We start from the raw sequence: 12,245 nt of genomic DNA, 5'->3' as shown, positions 1-12,245 counted from the left end.
CTTTTCTAATGCACCATGGGAGTGTCATGGTTTTCTTTATATTGTGAAAACTAGGGATTCAAAAAATGTGAAGAGAGTATCTGGTATATTTATTTAAAAATAAAAGTAAGCTTGATTTCTATGGCCTAGAAATTACACAGTGCAAAGATTGGGGTAGAGAAGATCGTGCTCATGTGAAATTCCTTTACCTAATATTTTAATGGAGGTGTTAATTTCTCTTAAAATAGCAGGCCAAGGAATTTTCTACATACGCATTAAATGCTTGTAAGCTAGTAATCACTACTTTAACCGTGACGTTAGTCTGTTCATTTAAAATCTGATGCTGAGGCACCCAAGTCACTCTAGCATAGCTTCCAGCAGCTGGCTCAAAAGCTGTTGTGGCAGAGATCCAGGAACTGGTTGACTGCCTGCCTGTTTGTTCAGGCAACAGTGCTTGGAGGGAGGAAAAGAGAGAAAAAGAAAATATCTTCAAAATGGGTGAACATTTTTTTGGTTAGTAAATATTTGCACCTTACTGCATATAAACAAATTTTGTTGAACTATTGATGGAATTTATACCCTGCTAAAATGTAATCTCTTTCTGCAGTAACATGTATTTCACTGCACTGTTCCTTTTTCCTGGACCAATCCATGCTGTTTAACCAAATAAACAAACTTGGAGATCGAGGTGTACAGTAGATTAGAACACTGCTCCTTTCACCTAGGGACCCGAGTTTGAACCCAGCCCAGACTGATGGGATGTCTGCTCTCTCGGGCAGTTGTCAGTATCCCACATGAAAGATCCTCAACCCAGTTTCTAGTCCTGTGGGTTTCACAGCACAATATTTCCCATAATTCATCACAGATTAGCACTGTTGTTAGACTTTCTCAAAGAGCTGGTGTGAAAAATGGAAATGTTACCGTGGTGTGTAATAAGGAGTGATCTCCTGAAGTTGGGAATTAACACCCATTGTCCTTAGGGATATAGATGTTAAAACAAGACACCTGCCTGTTCCAGTGGTGCAGGTGGATGTTGATCAATTACACTGTTTGAAGATGATTAGGGAGTTCTCTGTGTCCTGGGCAGCATTTCTTCCATCTAAAACAAATTAGCTGATTATTCATCTCATTACTGTTTAAAGGATCTTGTCGTGTTTGCCTACATAATGACAGTCATTGCATTTCAAAGTAATACTTTATATGTGAAGAGATTTGAATTGTGGTTTGATGTTATATAAAAGTAATATTTTTTTTTAAATTACTGGGACAGAACAGAGGGAGCTTTGTTGTGCATCTGGCCAGACTGTACCTGACTTGGAAGTGCTTAATCCCGACGGGCACTATGATTTTCTGTTGGTACTCCTGGCTTTTCCGACTTTGAATTTTAATGATCAGAAAATCGCAGGCTGGGGTTGCTGAACTTCCTGATGTGCATGTGTTAGGAGTACTGAAGTAGAAAGCCCTAGTTGTGGTGTCCCACAAGGAAAGATGTTGCATTCCCCAGCACTCGCAAACCTAGTCCCTCACTTTGATACGGGCAATAAAATATAATTTTTAAAAAATCAGAATAGATCTGTTCCTTTTCAAGTTCATTTTTACCTACTTTCTGCTGGTTTTGTTTTGTTTTTCCTTTTCCCAAGACCAAAGAGAAACTATAATTAGGAAAGTAATTTATATACACTTTTAGTACATTACTATTACAATTTGAATTTGTTTTTTTCTTGAATATTGGAGCAAAAGTGTCCTGAGACTTCTCATTCCTGTTGTTATGTTACCAAGTCAAAGATGGTAATGACCAGCCTGTGGCATTTTGCCATACCTTTGGGTTCAGTTATGGGTGTCTGGGAGTTTTAAAGTTTTAAGGACATCTTAATTGGCAGAGAAATACTTATAGTTCTCTTTCAAATAAAATCTACAGATACTGTAGTAGATGTGATGATGCATGCAAGTTATAAAAAAAACCTTTTGAAAAATATAGAAGATGCGGGCTAGTCTATTCAGCAACCATGTGAGCATTCAATTGCATTTGCTGAAGAGAATGTTCTGACTGAGTAAAACCAGGTGATAATCCAAGTGAGATTGGATGCTCAGTGATTTGGATAAAGATTTGCAGTGAACCATTTTTCAAGTAATTTGCGCTGCTCATCGATCACTTTCCTGATTAGTGTGTGTGGGTGAGCGAGTGTCTCTACCCAAACCTCCTTTGTTACCAAAAATTGTAACTAAGTTTGAGATACTATTGTTTATTTCAGTTTTTTTGTTGATCCTGAATACTTTTATTAAAACTGCTGGTAACTTCATTTGCAACAACTGCCTTAGAAAGATTACTGAGGCTGTTTGTGGCTGATTGGTGTAGCAACCGAATTTACACTCCTAGTTGAAGATGTTGCACTCCAAGTTAATGACTATTCCTACTGCTGTAAATTTGGCTTCCTTTTACTATTGGGCTCAGAAACTCCTCCCAGATAGTGTTGTCATTTATATCAGTAGCACTCACCTTTTAAACAAAAATATATATATTTAAAGTAAGCACAAATGAAGGAAATATTAAAGTGAATGATACTTTGCAATTGTTTGATTTTCTAAAAGAGTGATGACGGTGACATTTGCTTTTCAAGGGCAACATTCTGAACACCCCTGACTGATGTGCAGTGATATCACTTCAAGTCAGTTACATCACAATTAATTTTCTCAGTCGATTCCAAAAAAAAGACTCACTTAGGGTTAGCCACACATGTAATGCCAAAAGACAAATATAAGTTTCTTTCTATACCCAAAATGGGCAGTGATCAAGCTTAACCCTAATGTAAATCCAACTTGTTCTGATTTAGACACATATGGTCTTGACAGTCTATATGGACTTACTCAGTGCTCCACTGAAGTTCCTATAACCAGTGGTTTTTATAATTTTAAAATCATATATATGAAAATGAGCTGGTTTTAAAACTAAAATTGGTTAATGCTGTAATGCATTTTCTTGGAGCGCTGATGGAAGCACTAGAATTAGCTGCAGCATTCCTGAGTTAGGGAGGACAAAATCAATTCGCTTTTACACTCTTGATGCTATATAATGATTCCTGCTGGAAATTGAGAGGGGGAAGGATCAGACTTGGGTGTGAAGCCCTCCACTCTATAATCGAAAGCCTACTGACTTTCACTGACGAGGCTCATAGTAATGGTTACTTGGGTGAATTAGTGGAAGCTGACTGGCAATTTTTGGAACCATATGTCAACATCGAGTCAATACCTTCAGGCAAAGAGAGAAAATTAATGGAGGAAAATTGGAAAGAGGAAAAACAGGATTATTTTTCTAGTGGACTTTAAAACCTGTTGGGCAACTGCAACTCAAAACAGATTGAGAATCTCTGGTTATGACGTGTGGAATTCAACAGAAATAGTCAGAGAGGTTGCATCCTGGAGTATCAGTAATGTAACCATTTAGTGTCATTTGATAACACATACATATTGAAAATGTTGTGACAACTGATATTCTATGCTATCATCCTCGGTTATATGATTCAATTCTGGCAATGGGTTTAAACACAATTTGATTTGAATCTTGCCAGCCTCTGGAAGTTCAGTATTAAACTGTTTACTACAATCAGTTGGAATGCTGTTTTGCAGATTTAATTTAGGCTTGTAAAGCTCTTTAATGTTGAAGCTTTTGTTATTTTGCAATTTTTTTTCCTGAAATTAAAATACTTATAACAGTATTTGAAGTAGAAAATGGCTGGCTATAATAGCCTCTTGTTGCCACAATTACTCAACAGCCATTTTTCTTCCTCTCCTTTCCTTTTTTCTTCTGCTGTTTTCTGCATTATATCTTAGACTGGTATCTTTCAGGATTGGGAGCATTGCCCATTCATCCACAGTCGCTTGTTGGCCCAGACAGAGTTTCGCCTTCCATACACAAGCTTAGACAGCACCGTCCATTAGGGAGAACGCAGTCAGCACCACTGCCACAGAACGCACAGGCCTTGCAACAGCTGGTCATACAGCAGCAACATCAGCAATTCCTGGAGAAACATAAACAGCAGTTCCAGCAACAACAGATTCACATTAACAAGGTCAGTACTGAGGTAGCAACTATATGCCAAATAAACCTGAGGGCTCCGTGTGCTGATCAGCATACATTATACCACATCTGGTTCAGAGAGATGAAATGTATTTTTCCTCATGGCAGCATGGTAAAGCGCAAGTCATGGTTTCTATTTATGAAGGTCATGTGAAAGATTGTAACTTATTGGAGTTAACTTGTTATTTAATGTTAGTGTGTGACTTATAGTATAAATAGACTGTAACCCATAATTTTATTTTTTAAAATAATTTTCTGAAGTCGGTGTGGAACTGCTGATTGACGCAGCAATTAAGTGTGTTGCTGTAGGATAATCGATACTAAGGTTATAATTCAAATCAGCAAAACCTCGAGATTGAATCACAGCCATTGTCTCACTACAGCTCATCGTTATGCATGAAAATTCATTATGTTTGTTTTCTATACTTCTTGCCATTATACTCTCTGTATGCTACATATAGTAGAAACAGACCAATGTAGGTGAAACGGTAAGAAAGTTATTACTCAAGTAGGACCTGATGATATATGGGCATTGTATGGCAGGAATTAGATGGTTTTTTTCTGATGACGATGGTAAATGAATTATTGTATAGAGGATACTCGAGGACTAAGTCTGGAATATTCTGTTTATTACATGGGTAAGGCCATATAGTTTATCAATGGCAACTTCACAAGTGAATTACAAAGTTATTCAATAGTTGCCCATGAGTATTTAATTTTCAAATTCCTGATAGATGCAAGCTATTTTAGTATAAGAAAAACATTTTTAGTTGGGAAATAACCATTTGGATGAAACTAGTAAGGGAATGGAATCAAAGGTAGGAGTTCAAAATCCATTTGCATGTTGGGCAGTGTGTTGGAGTGCCAGAAGGATGTGCACCATTAGTTAAGTGGCCTTTTCTTCTTCTTGACTTTTTCCTACGTTAATTCTTCTCACTCGTGGGGCCTTCAATTTTTTTTCAGTGGTCGCTATATTGAAACTCTCATCTGTCAATAGGCATTTAGATTCAAAAAATAGAACTTTAGTCAAAAATTAAGGTAGTTTACCTTGGAGTGCATGTCCACAGATCCCTGATTTGTTACAAGACAGGTAGATAAGGTGGTTAAGCAGGCATACGGGATACTTTCCTTTATTAACTGAGGCATAGAATATACGAGCAGGGAGGTTATGCTTGAACTGTATAGAACGCTGGTTAGGCCACAGCTAGGGTACTACGTACAGTACTGGTCACCATATTACAGGAAAGATTTGATTGCACTAGAGAGGGTACAGATGAGATTTACGAGGATGTTGCCAGGACTGGAAAATTTTAGCTATGAGGAAAGATTAGATAGGCTGGGGTTGTTTTCTTTGGAACCGAGGAGGCTAGGGGGGTACTTAATTGAGGTGTAGAAAATTATGAGAGGCCTCGATAGAGTGGATAGGAAGGACCTATTTCCCTTAGCAATTGTTAGAGGGGAGTTGAGAACTTTTTTCACCCAGAGGGTGGTGGGGGTCTGGAACTCACTGCCTGAAAGTATGGTAGAGGCAAAAACCCTCATCACATTTAAAAAGTACTTGGATATGCACTTGAAGTGTTGTAATCTACAGGGCTATGGACGCAGATATGATGGGCCAAATGGCCTCCTTCCATGCCGTAAATTTCTATGATTCTATGAAAGACTAAAGAAAGTTAACTTTCTGACTAAACAACAATTTGCATGTCTGTGGGTCCTGCTGAATTTACTGGCAGGGCCTAATTTGAATTGGCGGGGAGGAACGGTGCAGGATCGGCCTGCGAGTGGGGGGGTGATCAGGGAGATCGGGAAGTGGCAGGCAATTGGGGGGGGGGGGGGGGTCGGAGAATCGTGCCCGGCCTCATCATTGTTGGGAGGGGGGGAGGCTTGGGAAGGCAATCGGAGGCCCTTGTGGGGGTGGGGGGTAATATGGATGCAGGAGGTAGGCATAAAGCCACTTACCTCCTGGATGCAGCAGTTCCCGCCTCTGTTTAACTGTTGGGTTTTGCGAATTGTGTGAAACCCGTCCCCAGGCAGTTAAACACAAAATGGACGGGGAAAAAGAAGCTTCCAGCCTCATTACAATATTTAAATTAAGGTGATGCCCCCTGGGAGTGGGTTGGTCGCCCTTCTCTCTTCCTTTCTCCGCCCCCCCCCCCCCCACCGGCAGTGGGCGGGTCGGAGGCGGGATCGGGTCGGAAATCCCATTTTTAACAGTTTAACTACCCTCGCGCTCCAAACCCACCTGTTTTTTTTAGGGGAAAATTCCGGCCAAGGATGAGAATTTTCAGTTGGAGTATGGAGAGACCAGGGCCCAATGTCGGTCTGCGAGCACAGAGGTGATGGGTAAGCAGAATCTGGTGCCGGTTAGGATATGGGCAGCAGTGTTTTGGATAAGCTGAATTTTATGGAGAGTGGAGGATGTGAGGTCGGCCAAGAGAGCATTGGAATAATCGAGTCTGGAGGTGACAAAAGCATAGATGAGGGTTTCGGCAACAGATGGGCTGAGGCAGAGGCGGCGATGAGCAATACTGTGGAGGTGGATGTAGGCAGTCTTTGTGATGGAGGGCATATGGAGTCAGAAGCTCAGCTCGGGGGCAGATTGGAAGCCGAGGTTGCGAATAGTTGGATAGAATCGGTAGCATGGGTACGGAGTTCATGTCAGGGTCTGCAGACGATGACGATGCTTATCCACTGGCATTGCTTTCAGTCCTTGCACTTAAGTCCACATTTCAGCATTTTAACATTTCCTGGATACATTGGCTGTGAAACTCCAATGGTTTGGTAGGGTGTAAACCTTGCCAGTCTATCTGGGGCTTTGGAATTTGAGAATTAATCTGGATTTTTGCCCCATTTAAGTTCTGCCATAAATTCCCCTGGAAGTGATGTTTTGCATTAGCTATGGCACAGCCATGCAAATAATGGGCTTCAACCAGGATGACACCCCGCAGTCCTAAATTCCATCATTTACAGCCTAGGATCTGCCAATCTAACGCTGTTATAAAACAGAGCTGAGGAATGCTGTTGGCTGGGATCTTAAAAGCAAATTGCCGTTTTTCATTGTGCTGTTAGATAGATTGAGTTTGAACTGGACTTTTGGCACAAAAAAAATTTGCTCGTTATTTTGGAAACACTTAGCTTCATTTGAAGTCTTCAAGACTGTTTCTTGTTTTGGTAATTTCCCTAAAATGAAGGGGAGTGCTGAAAGGTGTTTTTCAGAGCAATTCCCCCTTTATCATTAAGTACATTGGATGAAGAATGGTAGGCAAATTATGAAGCCAGGTTTATACAAGGCACCACTGCAGACATTCTTAATTCTCCAGATACCCAACCACTAGGATGTATAGCCTCAAGATCATTCTTCAATATATCCATGGAGTTATGTGTCAGGAGTTTTCTATGGGATGTGTGCAAAAGTTTCTGCAGCTGCCACTCTCGGGTGCTTTGCATTATAGAAAAGCTTTCTCTGCTATTGCTGCAATGGATGGCATTGCACATATTCAGAGAGTCTTTGTGATCCCTTCATATGGTTCTGATGCTCTGCAAGCATTTATCTTTTTGAGGCAGAGTCACGAGATCATCATCTGAATGCTTAACACCTAGGGTCTGACATCTAAGCCTCTACTCGTACATCATGCTGCATTTTGTACATCTCATTATCTTGCTTCCTTCTGAGTTGTGCATCATCCTATGTCAACCCTAAACTGTCTGTAACACCGTGGGTTAACCTATCTGGGCTGGTGAGTGCAAGTGATAGGGTTCATGATAGAGCTGGCCAATTTATACAGGTAGTGCCAAATGTTGAAGGTCCTTTCATTGCTTCCTTCTTTCTCACTGCAGCATCTTTCTTGCTTCTACTTCTGTGGGGAATAAGAAGAACACAAAATGTAATTATTAGTGTGTTCCCAGGATCTGCTTTGCCCTCTCCTTCGGATTATGCATAACCTTTTCCTGTGTGACAAAAGAATGCTGCTTGTAGTTAGTCACAGACTGTTGAGAGTTCTCAAGTAGTTGTCAAATTCATCACTTCTGTGGAATTTATATAGAAGTAGTAAGGTTTCAACAGGTATGCATGTAGGATGCTGTATTTAATTGAAGTCTTCCATGTGGAGGTGTTACTACAAATCATTTAGTGCACAGGGTGATGCCTTTAGCTTTGTGAATACATTTTCAGGGTAAATATAGGTCTTCTGTCTAAAATATATAAACGCCAGCTAATAATATCTTTGACCTTCAGGCCATTAAGTCCCATTCTGTATTGGCGAGGGTTCTTGGGAATTAGAGAGTTGCCACTCGCTACCTGTGCCTTCCTTCTTCATGGTCCTGGCTGCTGTATTGGCAGGTCTCTTGCCACCCATTCCAACTATTCCATACCCCTATTTCTAATTTCAGTTTGAATAGTTTTTACATAATTGTCCAAGCAGTCTGAGGCTCTTTTTTTCCTGGTTGTTTTAGCCCATCGTGCTTGTTGGCCTTTTGCAAGAACAATCCAAAACTAATCCGACTGCCCTGCTCTCTCTCCATACCCCTGTATCCTCCTCTGCCGCAAATATTTATCCACTTTTCCTTTAAATGTTTCAAAAGTCTTTACTTCAACTACTCCCTGTGGCAAAGCTTTCCATGCTCCTACAACTTTTTGCATAAAGAAATTTCTTCTGACCTTTCCCCTTACTCTCAGTGACAATTTTAATGTGAAGACCCCTTGTCACTGAGAGCAAAGGAAATAGTCTTTCTCTATTCACTGTCAAAATCCTTGATGAATTTATAATATCTATTAAACCTCTTGGGCTTCTCCACTGCAGTGGAAATAGTCCCAACATCTCAAGTCTCTCCTCACAACTATAGTTTCCCCATCCCTCCTATCACCCTAGGGAATCTACGTTAATCTTTTTATGCCTTTATATAAAGGGGTGCCCAAAACTGCACATAGTACTCTCTAACTGTTACCATTAACTTTATATAAATTTTTCATTGCATCTGCTCTTGTACGCTGTGCCCTGCTTATAAAACCCAAAATGCTGTTACCCTTTTTTATGGCTTTATCTATCTGGACTTTCATTTTCAAGCTATTATGGTGGTGAAATTGGTCTAAGCCAGTATCTGGGAAAGAAATTTGGGTGCAAACGGACTGTTGATTCGCTATCAATCCATTTTGCAATACTGGAGTGGACCAGTTTCACCCCTTGTGTTTGAACCCATAGGTCTCTGTTCATCTACACCCTGCAGCACCTTCCCATAGAGTATAGGCTCCCATTCCTTGCTTTTCTTCCCAAACTGTAGTACCTCACAACTCTCCATATTAAATTACATCTAGCACTTGTCTGTCTCATCCGCTAACCTGTCTTTTGCAGTTCTTATTGTTTGCCCAAGTCCAAATTATTTACATGCACTAAGAACAAAACTAGACCCAGCACTTAGCTGGGGTACACCACTTCCAACCCTTGTCCAACCTGAGCAACACCAATTCATCCGAAACCATTGTTTCCAACATCTGTTCATGCTGCTATATTTCCGCTAATACTATGCACCTCAATTATGGATTCAATTACTGTTCAGTTTAAGATGGGTTTTTGACATTGTTCTTACGGGGTCATAATAAGTTTGAAAACAGGAAAAGATGTAAGGAACAATATGAAAGGAAAGATGAAATATCACATAGGCAGTGCATAGTGGAATATTTTCATGAAATCTTGGGTATTCATTTTAATAACCTAGCCCTAGTTATCCAGCTTTTTGTATGAAACTAGGTGGGATATTCCCCCCCTGTGCTTCTAATAAATCCCAGTCTTACTGTTCACTTTGAAATATTATCCACGGAATTAATGAGAACGTTTTGTGGGTTTTATAAATGTTTTGTGCTTAAATCGGCTAAAATATAAGTGGAGTGGATTGGTGTACAAAGCTGATGACACCACAGGTGCTCCAAGCTACATGGGGAAAGAGTGTTAAACATGACTGCTTTGTAGGAATATTGAAGTAAATGTTTGCTTGTTTCTATGTTCATGGTTTCAATGTATATTGTGCATAGCTGTTACTTTAATTAGTGCGGAGCCATTTAATGAAATAAACTATTATATTTCCTCTACCATTTTAACTAAGAAAACAAAATTCTTAGCTGCTAATTGGAAAATGTACTTAACACAATGTTTTGGGTTTTGTGTCAAGTATGTAGAAATATATTGCACCCTGCAGACACAAGTGTGATATGGGAAGGGTGAAAACCACAGTGGCTGTCAGTAAATCCATTCCCAGTGCATTTGCTGCCTCTACACAATCCTGAACTATTTGTAAATACCTGAGTGCTTAACAGGGTGAAGTCTGTTTTAGTTTCTACTTGAAATGGCAGCCTGGGTGAACAGATAATGACACTAATTACTTTCTGTTTCCGAGTTGTGCTTAGATTAACTGTACCTTTACAAAAATGCGTTTTTGTCTTTCATTTGAAAATTTATTTTGACTTAGAGCATTAGGCTGGCAAACTGGCTGAATATTCAGATTGTAAATCTGATTTTATAGCTGCACTAAGGGAGACCATTCATTTGGGAAAAGATTGATGCATTTTTATGTGCAATTGAACATATAGCTTGGGGGTTAAAGATGATCTGCAGTAACACTAAATAGTTTTGAAATTCAGTGGTACAAAGCCTTGGATTTTGAGTTTGGATTAATCCATTGTCACTTTCTGCAGTCCAATACTTGTGGGGAACATAGCCTTTCTGGATAAGACTGACTATGCAAGTATGTACACTTATTTTTCCAAATTAATTGCATTTGGATGTATTTGTTCTCATTAACCTGCCTGGACTGGTTGATGGAACAATTCTACTTTTTGACATCCAATGTCAGCACCAATTGCTCTCAGATCAGGTGTAACATGGGTTAAATACTCTGTCACACTGGGTTGAGACTGCCCAGATGTCATGTAAGATTTTTACAGCTAGCACAGAAAGGAGCTTTTTTCATTGTATTACTCAACGGCTGGATTCAAAGCCATGGGCCAGAGGTAAAAGGGACTGTGAGCCAACTGCACTACTCTGTACTCGTGTTAACACACTTGTGACAAAATACTGTTAACCTACTCTTTAACCCTGAGTACTGGAACCAGAAATTGCTGTGACCACTGGCCTGTAGTTGCTGGGTTTATTTGCAATCAGTTTAACCTCGGTAGTGGGGAAGCTTTTAGAAACGATGATCTGGGATAAAATTAACAGTCACTTGGACAAGTGTGGATTAATTAAGGAAAGCCAGCAGGGATTTGTTAAAGGCAAATTGTGTTTAACTAACTCGATTTAAGTTTTCTGATGAGGTAACAGAAAGGGCTGATGAGGGCAGTGAGGTTGACATGGTGTACATGGACTTCCAAAAAGCGTTTGATAAAGTGCCACATAATAGACTTGCCAGCAAAGTTGAAGCCCGTGGACTAAAAGAGACAGTGGCAGCATGGATACGAAATTGGCCAAGTGACAGGGAACCGAGAGTAGTGGTGAACAGTTGTTCCTCAAACTGGAGGAAGGTATACAGTGGTCCCCAGGGGTCGGTACTGTTAGATCCGTGTATCTTGATGTTGTGTGTCCTTCAATAATTAGACAAGAGACTGCAGGGAACAATCAACAGGTGTTTACTGGATGAGGGTTACTCTAAAACTAACTGTACAGATCCCTACTCAGGGTTTATATACAGGTGTGGTCACTGCCGGTACTACAGTATACAGGAGCTGTAAAAAGTAGTTCTCCCCTTAAAGGTACATACACTACAATTCCTCCCCTTTTAGATTAACAGTACCATAACATTGATTTAACAATTAAATATCAACTAATTACAATTAACACTTTTAACATGCAACATCAACTGAAAATAGTCCATTTATAAATTCAGTCTTGGGGCGGCTTCCTGATCCTTTCTGGATAGCGCCTTTCCTGAGTGCCTTGCTCTTGGTGCGGAGGCGATTCTGGCCCCCTGTCGTCGGTTGGTTCATCAGCTTCCGATGCTACTGTTTCTGGGGTAGATGCTACCTGTATGTCTGGTTCATCACCAGGTACGCGAGACATGGAGTTGACTCGTTCCTGTGACTCTAGGATCTGGTCGACATGGCGTCTCGCAATGTTCTCCCCAACATCCACTGTGTATATTAGTGGCCCCTGCCGTGTGCATATCGTTCCTGGTTGCCATTTCTCTGTTCGGCAGTCGCGGGCCA

At 40.4% G+C, this 12,245-nt stretch overlaps 1 protein-coding gene across 14 annotated transcripts in view; it reads left to right on the top strand.

Moving 5' to 3' along the window:
• hdac4 (histone deacetylase 4) overlaps positions 1 to 12,245 on the top strand; it is a 553,521-nt gene that overhangs the window by 410,283 nt on the left and 130,993 nt on the right. For 11 of the 14 annotated variants that reach the window (XM_085985633.1, XM_085985631.1, XM_085985628.1 and 8 more), the window contains one exon: positions 3,808 to 4,046. In XM_085985633.1, the coding sequence (XP_085841759.1) occupies positions 3,808 to 4,046 (239 nt within the window). The remainder of the gene's footprint in view (positions 1 to 3,807; positions 4,047 to 12,245) is intronic. The other 3 variants (XM_085985630.1, XM_085985639.1, XM_085985637.1) reach the window with 1 other exon arrangement.

This window comes from Somniosus microcephalus, chromosome 4, assembly GCF_052327205.1.
Source record: "Somniosus microcephalus isolate GS21.2 chromosome 4, FLI_Smic_1.0, whole genome shotgun sequence".
Taxonomy (NCBI): Eukaryota; Metazoa; Chordata; class Chondrichthyes; order Squaliformes; family Somniosidae; genus Somniosus; species Somniosus microcephalus.
The sequence above is the reverse complement of the archived record's forward strand: the minus strand, read 5'-3'. Positions and strand labels throughout refer to the sequence as shown.